General features: G+C 46.8%; 1 protein-coding gene across 1 annotated transcript in view; it reads right to left on the bottom strand.

Annotated features, from left to right (window-relative positions):
- Positions 1–15,678, bottom strand: part of ACSL3 (acyl-CoA synthetase long chain family member 3) — a 177,715-nt gene that overhangs the window by 122,729 nt on the left and 39,308 nt on the right. Inside the window, exon 2 of the mRNA XM_082249393.1 lies at positions 5,784–6,163. Coding sequence (XP_082105519.1) covers positions 5,784–6,134 — 351 coding nt within the window. The 5' untranslated portion in view covers positions 6,135–6,163. The remainder of the gene's footprint in view (positions 1–5,783; positions 6,164–15,678) is intronic.

Below are 15,678 nucleotides of genomic sequence, written 5' to 3' on the forward strand. Positions count from 1 at the left end.
AAATGGCTGCCCCATAGGGATGCATAGGAGGCTACACCAAGATGGCCGCTGACATGCGGCCGAACCGATCGTCTCACCGCCCAAAAAATGGCGGCGGATGGCGCCAAAATGAGCTGTATACTCGCCCCAGAGGGGCTATACACCTGTGCGTAGTAAAAACATGGCGGACCACGCTAATTCACCCCCGCAGCGGTCGCCGCACAGCACACAAGTCTGTACCCCCAAACATGCACCTAAGGTGACACAGGGACAGGGACCCCCGGCAAACATACATGATCTGCACACAGCGAACCCCGCAGGGATCGCACAGAGAGTCACACAGGCACAGACATGGGGACACACAGCAACACTGACTGTCACCCCAGACAGAAGGCCCCACACAGAAAGTACTTACCTGTACCCGATGGCGTGGGGGAGCCTCTATGCACGGATAAACCTCTGTCCTCCTCTGACAGGGAGTGCCGTGAGCCAGGGACATGACGCTGCAGTACCGCAGACAAGTCCTGTGAGGTAGCCACCTCACGGCTGCATCCCTGCAGCGAACAGGGATGGGTCGTTCTTAATGCCAGGGCGAACCATAGCTGAACGCTCAATGGCGGGCTGGGGGTCCATCTGACCCTCTGTGCCCTGGAGAATTAGGGCGGCCAGTCCGAATCCCAGCACCGCATGATCCATCTTCATCCGAAAAATACACTAACACTAAAGCTGACAAAATAAACAGCTAGTAAAAGTGAGCGAAAAAAACTGACATTTAAAAGAAAATCAAATAAAAGATTTAGGAAGGCTGAGACTGAAGCCCCAGCACAAGGTAGCCTGACTATTCCTGATTGCTAGGCAAACTAAAACTGAGTTGGGAGTGGTGATGCAGGGGGGTATTGACCAGATGGGACAGCCCCCGTGGGTGTGTATATGCTAATGCCTTTTGACTAAGTCTATATGCCTAGCTATTCCTACGGATAGGTGGACAATACCCAATAGTGATGACTTAGAGGAGGCGGCGACTGTCGGAGGACGTAAGAGAAATAAGATTTTTGTAAGATGTTACCGTAAAATCTTTTTCTCTGATGTCCATCGACAGACAGAGCCTAATCTCCATGAGCTGAGTGGGTTATGCTCCTCCCATCATGAGTAGTCTAGGCAGGAAAATTTGATTGTACACGCCCTAGGGGTTGTCCCTCCAGGCATAACCCCCACTGCCACAGCCCAGAACATCAGTTTAGTTTCAAAGCAGTAAAGACAAAAGAACCAACCCCAAACAGAGGGGTGAGTGCTGCGTCTGTCGATGGACATCAGAGAAAGATTTTACGGAAAGATCTTACAAAAATCGTATTTTCTCTATCGTCCATCGACAGACACAGCCTCATCTCCATGAGCTGAGTGGGACGTAAGCAGTATAGGCATGAGGGGGTGGGAAAAAAAAAAACTCAACTCAACCAGACAGTAACGTCAACTCCAAGAGGCTAAACCTAGCCAACTGGGCAACAGAGCTTAACCAAACAGGAGCTCACCCAGGTAAAAGACCCCTAAGGCTCGGTTTCCACTAGTGCGACTTGCTGTGCGACTTGACACATGTCAAGTCGCACAGCAAGTCAAAAGCCATTGATTTCAATTCGGCCCGTTTCCACTGCTGCGACTTGAGTTGCGGCGACTTCAAAAGTAGTTCGTGCACTACTTTTGAGCCGGCTTCAGTGCGACTTCCCTCTATAATGAGGGACAAGTCTCACTGAAAGCCGCAAACAACTTTAGCTACGAAGTAGCACGACTTCGTAGCCGCGGTAGTGGAAACCGAGCCTAAGAGAATAAGAAAAAAAACAAACAAATATTCTCTCTTATGAAACAGCAGCCTGCAAAACCTTGTGGCCAAAAGAGGCATCCGGAGATGCCAACAAATCCCACTTGTAAAATTTGGTAAAGGTGTGACCAAGTCGCTGCCCTACAAAACTTGTACAACAGAGGCCTGATGGCAAAAAGCCCAAGAGGCACTCAGCGCTCTAGTAGAATGCACCTTCACAGGGAAAGGAGGAACCTGACCCTTGATTGAATAAGCCTACACAGGGAAAGGAGGAACCTGACCCTTGATTGAATAAGCCTGAACAACTGTCTGCCTGATCCAGCTCGAAATGGTCGCAGCGGACGCAGCCAACCCTTTGCGAGGACCGTCCAGAAGGAAAGAGTCTGACTTCCTAAAGGACTCAGTAACCGTCAGATAAACCCTTATTGCCTGAACCACATCCAGAGAGTGCAAAGCAATCTCCTTGGGATGTTTAGGCTTGGGACATAAGGAAGGCAACACAATGTTTTCATTAAGATGAAAATCTGACACCACCTTAGGGAGAAAAGACAGATCAGGTCGGAGGACCACTTTATCCCTGTGGACCACCAAATAAGGCGAACGAAAGGACAGCACCGCCAACTCAGACTCTGCAAGCAGACGTGATAGCCACTAGAAAGGCAACCTTCTGCGACAAAGCAGAGAAATCTCCCTAATATTCTCAAAAGGAGGCTTTTGAAGAACAGACAAAACCAGATTAAGATCCCACGGCGGTAACATGGATCTCCTCGAAGGGGTCAGATGACGCACTCCCTGAATGAAAGTGCGAATCAAACTATGAGTAGCTAACGGACGTTGGAAATCAATAGCCAAGGCTGAAATCTGGCCCTTGATAGTACCCAACGCCAAGCGCTGCTGAACCCTTTTTTGTAAAAAGGCCAAAACCCTAGCTATAGAAAACAAGCAAGGGTGCAGCTGCAGAGATTCACACCAATAAATGTACGATTTTCATGCAAGATGATAGATCTTCCTGACCTTCAAAAAGGGTAGGAATCACTGAATCAGAGAGACCTCTATCCCTCAACACCCTGCTTTCAACAGCCAAGCCGTTAAAGCCAGCGACCATAAAGCAGGATGGAAGATCGGTCCTTGAGATTAGTAGATCGTAGATCTTCCCGCAGAGGAAGACGCCATGGAGGATCCACAACCATTTTTACCAGCTCTGCGTACCAAGACCACCGAGGCCAGTCTGGTGCCACCAGAACGACCGGAATGCCTTCCATCGCCACCCTGCGAAGAAACCTCGGCAGGAGAACTAGGGTAGGGAAGGCATACATCAGGCGATACCGACTCCAAGGAGCCACCAGAGCGTCTGTGGCGTCGGCCAGAGGATCCCGAGACCTGGCCACGAACCTCTGAACTTTCCTGTTGAGGTGAGACGCAAACAGATCCACCCCTGGAGTCCGCCACCGGGCACAAAGGAGACAAAACACCTCCAGATGCAGGGACCACTCCCCCTGATCCAACACCTGACGACTCAGGTAATATGCCTGCCAATTCTCCACACCCGGGATGTGGACTGTGGAGAGAGCCGGAACATTGTGTTCCGCCCACACCAGAATCTCCGCCACCTTTTTTGCCTCCAGGGCACTCCTGGTGCCCCCTTGATTGATGTAAGCCACGGCCGTGGCATTGTTCGACTGGACCCGATCCGGAGAGCCGCATAACTGACTCGTCCAGTGAAGCAGGCAGAGCTTGATTGCCCTCGGCTCCATCAGCTCCAGAATACTGATTGACAAGGAAGACTCTTCCGTCGCCCAAGTCCCCTGGGCACAGAGCTTTCCCACCACTCCACCCCAGCCTAACAGGCTGGTGTCCGTGGTGACCACCGTCGAAAAGCACCGGCAGGAAGGACTTGCCCTGGCACAGGACAGGTGACTGGAGCCACCAAGAGAGCCGACTTTGTGAGATGGCTCAACTAAATCTTCCGGTCCAATGACCGAGGATCTCTGTTCCATTTTAACAGAAACTTTTCTGCAACTATCCCGAATTGGCCTGAGCAAATGGGACCGCTTTGAAGGTCAAGACCATCAGACCCAGGGCCCTCATGCAAGCCTACAAGGAGGACTGATCGCCTCCATCAGCAACTGGACCACCTTTTGCAACTTTGGAAACTTGTACAAGGGAAGGAAGACCCTCGCCAGAGCACAGTCGAGGATCAGTCCCAGATAAGTGTCCCGCACGGACGGAGTCAGGGCAAATTTGGCGACATTGATCGTCCACCCGAATTCTTGAAGGGTCTGAATGGTGATAGAAACGTTGTCCAGCAGATCCGAATGGTTGACTGTACGCAACAGTAGATAGTCCAGATATCTCACAATGGAGATACCTTGCTGAAGTAACAAGGCCAGCATGGGGGCCAGGACCTTGGTAAAAACTCTGGGAGCTCAGGCGAGGCCAAAGGGTAATGCCAAAAATTGAAAGTGCTCCTCTAACACCGCAAAGCGGAGAAATCGCTGATGTCCCTCGAATATGGGGACATGAAGATACGCATCTGAGATCGATGGAAGCAAGAAAATCCCCCTGATTCATAGATGCCACCACTGGCCGAATGGACTCCATTCAAAACTTCTGCACCCGCACAAAGTGGTTCAGAGCCTTGAGGTCCAGGATTAGACGCACCCTGCCCTCCTTTTTGGGCACAGTGAACAGGTTTGAATAGAAACCTTGAGTGTGGAGGAACCGGCACAATCACCCCCACAGATCTCACACAGCCTCCAACAAATCCTTCACTCCAGAGACAGGTGAAGAGTCAACTGAAAGAACCTGTCCCCTGGTCTAGACCAGAATTTAGATCTTGCACCCAATCGTCCTGAATGAAGGAAGTCCAGGGTTCCTGAAAGAAGCGCAGACTTCCCCCCACTCCTGCCAAAGGTGAGGACGCCCTTTCATGCTGAAGAGGACTTGTCTGCAGCACCAGTCTGGCCAGCCTTGGGCTTGCCCTAGGGCTTCTTAGCTCCTCCAGACGTTCTGAACGGCTTCCCTTTTTCTTTCGTCCCGGAGGCACGAAAAAAAAACATTTATGAGCAGAAAAGGAGGGACCCCGCTTAGTACAGGGAGTCTTACCATCGGAGGATTGAGGAAGAAGAGTACTCTTCCCGCCAGTCAGGCCCTTGATTAACTCATCCAATGAGTCGCCGAACAACCAGTCTCCTCCTAAACTAGGCAGAAACAAACGGAATTCTATAGCAGAGTGAGTGGGTGTATGCCTGCAGTGACTGCCCCATAGGCGTGGTAAAGCGGTTTCTTGCCTAATGTCATTAAAGTCATCATTTCCATGTAAAAAATTGGCAGTTTTCCCACTCACTGGTTTCCAGTGTTTGTCCATTTTAAAATTTTGTGGGCAAAAAATGCCATGGGCACTCTGTTCTGGGTATTTGCTCGACTGCTCCACCCTGCAGGCCATGTGAAATCTCACGCATGCACGCCACATTTCAGTCATGCATGCTAAGCACAGCATTTCTAGCCCTTTGCATACATGTTCCTAAAGCAACGGCAAGCAAACTTCTGCTGTCACTGCTATAGCAGCATGTACACAAAGGTTGGAAGCACCGCGCAGCAATAAAGACAGAGTCGTGGTTTTTGGATGCACACAGGCGTCTCGTCCCATCCTCTCCCATCTCCGCCCTCCTTCAGCTCTCCCATCCTGTGTAGGAAACACACACTAAATAAAAGACCGCCAACTCCTTGGATTAGTGATATTAATTCAGGAGTCAGCCAGACTACAGCTGACTAAGTCATTTACCTAAGCGATCGATGAAGATAAAAACTGGAGCAACGATAATACATTGAAATTTATTAAGGGGGAGACAAGTCCTTTAGCATCAACTTCACAGAATGACTGAAGGTCCACTTCAAATCAAAAGTATATGATTAAAGAAAAATTACACACACAGAGATTCAATCTGGCCTTTTTTGATAAAAGTCAGGCTTTGCCCCAACGCACACGCACCTTTTTAAAGACTTTCCCATTAGGCTGGATTTCATCTTCTTCACTTAGTACCTCTCTGGTTCCCAAGCATCCTTTGTCTTTGAAAAGGTCTGTAGCGTGCTTAAAGACCTTGTCCAGGGTATCACAGCCCGGGTACAGTGAGGAAGCAAGGCTCTGGAAGCTGTCCACTGAGCGGAAGGGGCTGTTTGGATCCTCATTGACAGGTTTGGCTTTTATTCGTTTAGCACGCGTCTGCCTCTCTCGTGCTCTGGACAGCAAGAACCAAGGAACAAATGTAATTACGCCATAAAGCCACATAAAAAAGTGCAAAACGGAGAGCAGCACTGGATTCATGTCTTCTTTTATCTGCATTTTGGAGACTGGGAAAGGGAAGATTTTATCTAGGAAACCTGAAAAAGAAAAAAAAAAAAAAAAAAAAAAAAAAGTTTATTACAAGAGAACAAAAATTGCATACAGGTTAGTAGTTTTTGAGTGGGAAATTTCTACAATTTTTGCTTTTGTCACATTAGTGAGATCAATTAAAAAAAAAGGGGGAGGAGGATAAAGCTCTATCATTTTAGGGTGTTCAGGTGTGAAATTAACATATTGAAAAAGGAAACTACCCCAATGAGATGGAAATAAGAAAACCTTACATAGGTTTAACCTATGTGAACTATGACTTGCCACAAATTGCAGTATCCTACAAGAACATGCCTCCTTTTGACTGCTGTAAACTGAACTTATGGCACTTCATATACAATAACGGCACTACTACATTATTAAGCCTGCAAATATTGTAAATTTAATAAGTCAGACTCTGGCATCGCTGTATTTAAAATAGAATTTCACTCTCAACTGTCTGTTCCCATCTACTTCTGCCTTTGGTGAAAACAGTGTTTCCCCTTAATTTTTTCTCTGTCCCCTTTTCACTCTGTGTGTACTTCAGGTGGTGTCGTGTCCTATGTAGTGCATACAACTTCGAAAAAGGAAAAAAAAAGGAAAAAAAGACAATTTTTTTTTTTTTTGCTGGGGAGGAAGGAAGTTGGGTCGGGGGCATGACCACAGCAGCTTCCAACTAACAGTAGGCAGAGGCTGCCTCAGAGGGGAGGTGAGCATGTGCAGCGTTTCTGACTCCTACCACCATGACCACTTCAAATCACTGAAGTGGTCATGGTGGTTAGAGTGTTCCTTTATTATCGCTCAGAAAAAGTAAACCTCTGTATACTGATTCAGTTTCATTTGATCATCCTCTAGTTGTGTTAAATTAGTGCGGGGGGGCGCGGCGTTTTATTACTTTATATGCGGCCCGAGAAAATTTCTCTACACTCAATGTGGCCCAGAGAAGCCAAAAGGTTGGACACCCATACTTTACAGGGTACCACTTTAGATTTCCAGTGGTCTAGTGCTAGAATTCCCAAATCCCTCCTTTGCACTTGGAAAGCATTCAAAAAACGCCAATATCTGCATTTTTGAATACTTTCAATTTTCCAAAAAAATGCCGCTATTGACATCCCAGTAAACTGGAAGTGAGGTCATGTCCTCGCTTCTGGGCCACTATAGTGGAGACCCGATCAAAGCGGAGTCTGGGCTTTATATGGGATGCCTGCTTGTAGCTTAGGTCTCCCGGCTGGATGGGAGAGCCCGAGAGCTATGGAAAGCGGACGTCCTCCCCCAGCTGCTTTTTAATAGCAAAAGATTGGCTAGTTAACCGCTCTGGTTGCTAATACAATTGAGCCAATCGTCAGCTCTAAAAAAACGGTACTGGGATGATGCCTGTTGCTGCAGGCATCACCCTGATAACCACCTGAATTCAAATGACGTACGAGGTATCTGATTTGGCATCAAGTGGTTAAGCTATGTACATAGAGACAATATTTGGTTTTACACTTTACAAAGGATTACATTTTGCTGGTTGGCATGGTTCCTCCAACCAGAGCAGAGTTCTGTAATGGCATAGTGGCCAGTGTGATCAGCCATGATGCCCATCAGGGAACACCATCTAACATACTTTAGAAGCAACTCTACTAGATCAGCGAAAAATTGAGCCACCCTCAGCCAAATAGTTAACCATTTATTCTTCTCTATTAGGCCCCATTCGCACTTGTGCGATTTGTCATTGCGACTTTGGACCCCAAAATCGTATGACAAGCCGCACCCTATGTTTTTTGCGATTTAAATTTCATTGCCAGCATTCTTCTGTTAAAAAAGTCAGAGGTCAGTGGGGAAACCTGTTTACAGCTAAAAGTCTTTGATTGTTAAGGACGCAGCAGACGCCTTTCCTGCCCGCTCTTTACCCAGCTATTCTTCACACAGAATTGGAACCCGTTGATCATTTTCCCACCGATCAGAAAAATAAGAAAGCAAAACTAAACAAATTTTTACGTTCTGCACATGTCTAGCGACTTGGTAGACCGTAGAGCACAAACAAAAATGATCACATTGGTCAAAGTTATAAACAAAGTCTCACTCATCGTACAATTTTTAAGTTGCACAATTGTGAATGGAGCCTTACAGGTGCAGCTACCTACAATTGTTTTGTTGCTTTGATTTGTAGAGAACAGGAGTCATTTTAAACAATGGATTACTGAATTAAGAGGTTGAACGTGAATCTGAAAGCCTGACAGAATAAAGTTCTTGTTTAATCTTAACACTCCAATTTACAAAAGAAAAGGCTGAGGCTTTAAGGAGGCAATTATTTCTGATGTATCCGCTATACTGCCAACAGACAGAAAATAAGGGCTTCTTCCGTTCTGTCCGCTGCAGACCTTACATGTGTAATACTACCAGTCAGACTGCGGGCTGTGCTGCATACGTGGCAAACACAACACACAATCCAGCCCAGTCAATGAGAAGATTGAATGAAGAGTAAAAATAAAAAAGCAGACTTTTTGCACTGGAGTTTTTTTGTTTTCCTTATAACTGCATAACAGGAGATGAAACATTGTTAGCAAATAACTTTGGGAACACAATAAATTCAGGGTTATACAAAAGACATTTGTTAACAATAGAATAATATTACTCAATTAAACATGGCTATAAGGGCTCAAGGTTTTTACCATCACACATTCTATGCATGAAGGGAAAAAAAAAAACAAAAAACAAATTGTGGGCAGCAGCTCCCCTGATAATTACCCGAGTCCCATCTGGATCCAGGAATGTGCACGAGAGCAGCGGTTCTCCCGGGTCTCTCCCTCCTCAGTGGCTGAGACAGTAGCTGCAGCCAATGGCTCCCGCTACTGTCAATCACAGCCAGTGAGCCAATGGGGAGGGAGGGGGCAGGGCCACGCTGCGCTGTGTGTGAATGGACACCGCGCAGCAGTTTAGATGCCCCCATAGCAAGCGGCTTGCTCTGGGGCACTCGGCAAGCAAAAAGGAGACCAAAGCGCCAGCGGGGGACCTGAGAAAAGGAGAATCTGGGCTGCACTATGAAGAAGCAGAAGAAGAATCTGCTTTAAAGCGGAGTTGAAAAAACTTTTTTAGATAAAAATACCCCCGGGACAGTCAGTGCTAGTGCATTTAAGCAACGATAGCCTCTGAACTGTCCCGTTTCACTTACCTTTTAGAAGAAATACTTCCCTTGAAAATGTCTTGTCCAGCGCAGCCATCTCAGGTGTGGGGCAGCTGAAGCCGGAGCGTCCTCTTCGGTGACTTTGGAGTCCCAGAATGCCCTGCTTGTCACTTCCTGTGCAGGAGCGTCATCCCTACACAGCTTCTGGCATGCCCAGAAGCTGTTCAGCAGGGAATGATGCGCCTGCACTAGAAGTGACGAGTAGGGCCGGTGCATCGATTCCTGGGATTGATGACGCTCATCTCCCATGAGTCAATGCAAGGAGGAAGTGACGTTGGCGGCCTTGTCCGCAGAGGGAGGAAGAGGAAGGAAAGCAAGTAGATTTTCATTAAAAAACAAGGTAAGTGAATCAAAAAAAAAAAAAAATAATTTAATTATCCAATCGTTTTTCAGGCAATTTAAAGCAAGTGGATGGGGAAAAGTTTGTTTTGAGGGTGGAACTCTGCTTTAATATCACTTTAAACCCCTTTCACAGGGGCTTCCTGGTCAGGTCTGCATGCTCAGTTTTTCAGGTGGTTCAGGAGCAAAAACACAACGGAGAGACTTTTCCATTTTTCCCCAAACCCACATGTGATGAATCAGATGTAGCCTGACATAAAACACACAGTCCAATTACATCTGCCAGTCATTACTGTAAACCCAACACAGGTCCACCACCATCTGCTATTAAATACAAGAGAAAACACTGAACAGGCCGACTTTTACAAATGTGACATCTGTCTCATGCTGTCACAATTCACCTGGGGATCTGCTCACACATGTCCTGCCAAATAGATCCTTAAATGATTGCTGACTTCACTCGAACCTAGCGGAGACAAACTAACTCATCCCGGGCTTGTTCACACCTGCGGCAGTGTTGTAACAAGGCTAGTGGTGTGTGCTGTGAAGTATAAGGCCCCTTTCACACAGGCAGACCGTTCAGATCTGCCTGTCCGTTTTTTTGGCGGATCTGAACGGTCCCCCCATGCATTCCTATGGGGCATCGGATGTCAACGGACACATGTCCGCTGACATCCGACCCGATCCGTCAAATCTGGACAGGTGGAAACCCTATTTTCCATCCGTCCAGCGGATCGGATGGGATCGGGTGAGAACGGACTGATGGTCCGTTGACATCCGATTTCCCCCATAGAGAAGCATGGGGAACTGTCAGCTGTGTCTCCGCACACATCGCGGAGACACAGCTGTCATCCTGTTGCTCAGCGGGGGATCGGCGGCTCGATCCCCCGCTGAGAAAAACGGACTCCGTCCAGTGGACGGAGTGTGTGAAAGAGCCCTAAAGTGCCAATTACAAAGCATTACCCACTACTTAAGGAGATGTACAGCCAAAGCACGTTTGGCTGTGATGATCACAGGAGTGCAGTTTGTTCTGCACTTCTGTGACCCGTTTTCAGCAGACAGTGGGCTGAAATCCGCTCTCTGCTGACTTCACAGATGTCGGTCCAGGTACCACGTCATGACAATGGAAGTCGGGATCCACCAGGTGCCTATACTGATACCCGGCTCATCCTCTCAGCGAGCCACAGAGGCCGAGCCAGCCACTCTGCTGCCCACCACAGCCCAGCACTCCAGTGAGTAAGGAGGGGGCAGAGCAGAGAGCTACTGACAGTCAGCTCTCTGCTCAGGGAGCGGTCAGAATCAAGCAATCAGAGGCATTTTGATCGCTCTGTTCTCAGTGTTGAGGCGCTGGGGGACAGATGCTGCAGCCACCTAGGAAAGTATAAATCTTAAAAAAAAAAAAAAAAAAAAACCCACACACATCCCATACATCTTTTAGTTTACTTTTTTTTTTACTTTATTGGAATATTGAAAAATGTTATTTCACCCATGTTTAATCACCACAGTGAGCGGGGTGTAGTGCGTCCCAACATGTGGTGTGGGGGGGGGGGGGAGTCGAAGTACCGCAGTTCCTATCTTTAGTGCACAGTACATTTGCCATGTCTGAGCGTTAAAACTGGGCTGGCAAAGGCTGTCCAGTACAACCCAACAAACAGCTGTAAATAAGTCCTTAATGATTTGAATATAGTCTTTGTATATTGCGTAAGATGCAATTACACAGGTTCCATGGCTTGTTCAATCAAAGAATCTGCCGAATTATGATGCCTTTTAATTACAATGAGCTTACTTATGATGTGTGACTCACTTTGAAGTTGAGAAATAGAAAGTGTGTAATGCTGGGATTTTTCTTCTTTCAAAAGTGTTGTTCCAGAGAACACTTTTTTTTGTTTTTTTTTTTTTTTGTTTTTTTTAGGGAATTCAGTTTTGCGGATGTAGTAAAAACTGGAAATGTGAACACCCTTTTACCCCAAAATGACAGCCCTTCATTACCGACATGGATAATGGAATGTACAGACCACAGATTAGACATTATTCCAGATGTGTATAACACGTTCTTAACTATACTAGAAAGTTGACTGTGTAAAATTAAAGTAAAACTATAGGCAGAAGTACAGGCAGGAAGGGTATTTATAACCCACTAGATTTTTTTTTTTTTGCCATCTGTGTCCCATTGGAGAGAATTCCCTTCACTCCCTGTCCCACAGTCAAAAGAGAAGAAGAAGGGAATCCTTTGAAGACACCCAGGGATTGATTTACTATAAAACAGGAGCATCCAGAATCTGGTGCATCATAGCCAATCAGCTTCTAACTTCAGCTTGTTCAATTAAAGCGGAGTTCCACCCTGGATTTTCTTTTTTTTTTTTTTTATACCCCCGGGACAGTCAGGGCTAGTACTACATTCCACAATGGCTAGCCTCTGATCTGTCCCGGGTTGCACTTACCTGTTAGGACAAATACTTACCTTGCAAACGTCTTGTCCAGCGCTGCCATCTCAGATGTGGGCAGCTTGAAGCCAGCGAGATCCCCTTCGGCGTCTTCTTCCGCCTTCTTTGGTCCCACGATGCTCTGCGCCGGCCCCGACGTCACTTCCAGGTCGCGCGCGTCATCCCTCTACAGCTTCTGGGCATGCCCAGAAGCTGTTTAGAAGGGGATGACGCGCGCGACCCGGAACTGACGTCGGGGCCGGTGCAGGCGCAATGATTCCTGGGAGCTATGACGTTCAGCTCCCAGGAATCATTGCAGAGCCAGGAAGTGACGACGGGCCGCGGCCGAGGAAGGAGGAAGAAGGAAGTAAAGTAAGTATTTTTTTCTTCGCTACGAGGCAAGTAAAAAAAAAAAAAAATATGCGATTATCCATTTCTTTTTCAGGTGACCCGGAGCGAGAAGATGGAGGTAAGTATAAAAATAGGGTGGAACTCCACTTTAAGCTTTGGCACTGAAACCTGGAAGCGGATTGGTTTCTATGCAGAGCTCATAACCCTTTACGCCAATCCAAATTAAAAATACAAGTTTTGCCCTTATGCCCCATACACACGTGCAGATTATCTGCAGACTTTTGTCTGCAGACTTACCAAAACCATATAATATGAGGTCAAACCTAAACACTTTCAATTTGTATGCAATCCGGCAGGCCCTTGCACTACATAGAAAAGGTAAGTCTGCAGACAAAAGTCTGCAGATAATCTGCACGTGTGTATGGGGCATTAGTTCTACTTTAACTACTTAAGGACCAGGCCTATTTCTGACACTTGTTTACAAGATAAAATCAGTATTTTTTTTCTAGAAAATTAGAACCCCTCAAACATATTTTTTTATTTAGCAGAGACCCTAGAGAATAGAATGGAGATTGTGGCAATTTATGTCGCACCGTATTTGCACAGCAGTCTTACAAACGCAATTTTTTGGGAAAAAATACATACTTTTTTTAAATTGAAAAATATAAAAAAAAAAAAAAAACACAGGAAAGGTAGCACAATTTTTTTTTTCTATAATATGAAAGCTAATGTTATGCCGAGTAAATAGATACCCAACATGTCATTCTTCAAAATTGTGCACGCTCGTGGAATGGCGACAAACATTGTTACTTAAAAATCTCCATAGGCGACGCTTTAAAAATGACTACAGGTTACCAGTTTAGAGTTACAGAGAAGGTCTAGAGTTAGAATTATTGCTCTTGCTTTAATGAGAGCTGTGATACCTCACATGTGGTTTGAACATAGTCTACATGTGGGTGAGACTTGCGTATATTTTTTTTCTTATTTTATTTTTACACTGTCCCTTTAGAGCCGGTTCACACTACCACGACCAGAAAGTCGCCCTGTGACTTGAAGAGACTTGGAAGAGACAGGCGACTGTCTGTGGGGAATGCCTGGCTAATCTCTTTCTTCTTCCTGGAAAGTCTGATAACAAGTCGTGTCAATTAAGATAAGGAGGCAACTCCCATTGAAGTATATGGGACAGTCGGATCACAGGTCGCCTCAAAGTAGTACAGGACCCTTTTCTGAAGTCGTGCCAATTCAGTAGTGCCAATTAAGACGACACTGATTGATTAACATTGCTTTTGTTATGTCAAGCGACCTTGGGCAACACAAGTCGCCTCACAAGTCGTGCTAGTGTGAATGGGCTCTTAAAAAAAAAAAAAAAAAAAAAAAGGCCCTTTAAAGCCGTTGGGCGGAAGCGACGTAGGACATCCTCTGGTCCTCCAAGGCCATAGTGTCGAGTGGAGGCCATCTTGCCCTCACTTGACTTCCTGCACAGCACCTCAAGAGTTTTCCCCGCTACTAACAACTCCATTAAGAGGGGAAAACAACCAGGAACCGACGGGAGGAGCACCTCTCCTGCCGCCCATAAAAGTAATACTGCAGTGAATCTGCAGCTGGGACCACTTTTATGTGAAAGAGGACTGCCGGCCGAGTAAGGAAATACTGTGGTTATGGCAGCTATCTGTTGCCATAACACCGGTATTTAACGTCAAAGTGCCGACATAAAACTACAGCGGGTGGTCCGCAAGTGGTTAAACTACCATATCGAACATCACCATGGCCAGGTAAACATAAGACAACACATGGTGGTCCGGTTCAGGTGTTTCTAATGAAGCACAAACTGACAGGCACCAGCAATACAGTGGTCGCTTGTGGAATCTGAAGGATTTGAAAGATGTATACAATCGCTCAGGTGAGTCTATATCATCAATCCGTCGTGGGTTCCTCGCCTTGGCTCACCACCGCAGACAAAGTAACTAGAAGAGGAAATGGCCGCACACCACAGGGAAGCTTGAATGAAGCAAAATACGCTTTTGTTTGTACATATCCAAGTGCAAGGTACGGCAGCAGGGGAATTTGGTTTCACACCGGCAATTCTACCCATTAGTGAACAAGCACACCGAGCCGGTGTGAAACGCATCGACAATTCCCCCTCTGCTGTACCTTGCACTTGGATATGTACAAACAAAAGAGTATTTGGCTTCATTCAAGCTTCCATGTGGTGTGGTTCCTCTTCTAGTTGTGGAATCTGAAGGCAGAAGATGATAAATACACTATATTACCCAAAGTATTGGGACACCTAGCTTTACACACATGTAGCAAGATTTCCAGGCCTATGGCTTGATGTGGGTCTGCCATTAGTACCGGCAATCTCTCCAGCCCATGTGAGCTGTGACAACTGAAGCAGCGACAACTCCGGCATCTTTGTTTGTGGTTTTTATTGGAATAAAGGGGATGGGAGAAGGGAATGAGTGGGATACTCTTTGAGGCTTGAACTAATTACACGTGGGACTTGGTTACTGAAATGCCCATTGGCGCTTCCCTGACGCCAGCCGGCGCCAGCCAACGCTCACTGACACTGAGAACACTCTAACTTAATAGAAGTGCTGAATCCTCGACTTATAATCCAGAAGATCAAAGACTGAGAACTGTAGAGCTCCTGACACTGTTGTACTATGAAAGTCACTGAATACTTCCCCCGTCTGGCACAGCTTGAGGTAGTATATAGTAGAACTCTGTATAGCTGTCACTGTAACTGGCACGCTCTGTACAATTCAGGGCCCAAACTGCAGGTGCCCCCTTTGACCTCAAACTCTTCAGGGTCCACTGACTATGTACCCCCCTCTGTAGCTTCAGGGTCCTCAACCTAGGTACCCCCTTTACAGCTAGCTGACACTGGATCCCAGAACCTCTTCCGGAGTGGTCCCCTCTAACTTCAGGCAGACCCCCAGGGGCAATCCTCAGTACTCACGACCTGTGTAGGCTTTCCTGGGACTGGACCCCTCTCTCCACAAGCTCTCGGCACACCGGATCCCCACAGCCCAACTCTGTGGACACTCAGGCGACACGCTGAGACATCCACGTTCCTCAGACAGGAGGAGAGACAGCCGCACTCTCCTTCCTGGGACTCTGCTCCGGCCAAAGACACAGTGCCATGCACTTCCCCCAAACTTATACCCACTCCCAGAATACCTTGCAGCATAATCTGCCTTCTGGGGTAGTTACAAGCTGGGACGTGTCCCCTGAT

The sequence above is a fragment of the Pelophylax lessonae genome (assembly GCF_965119305.1).
Source record: "Pelophylax lessonae genome assembly, chromosome: 3".
NCBI lineage: Eukaryota > Metazoa > Chordata > Amphibia > Anura > Ranidae > Pelophylax > Pelophylax lessonae.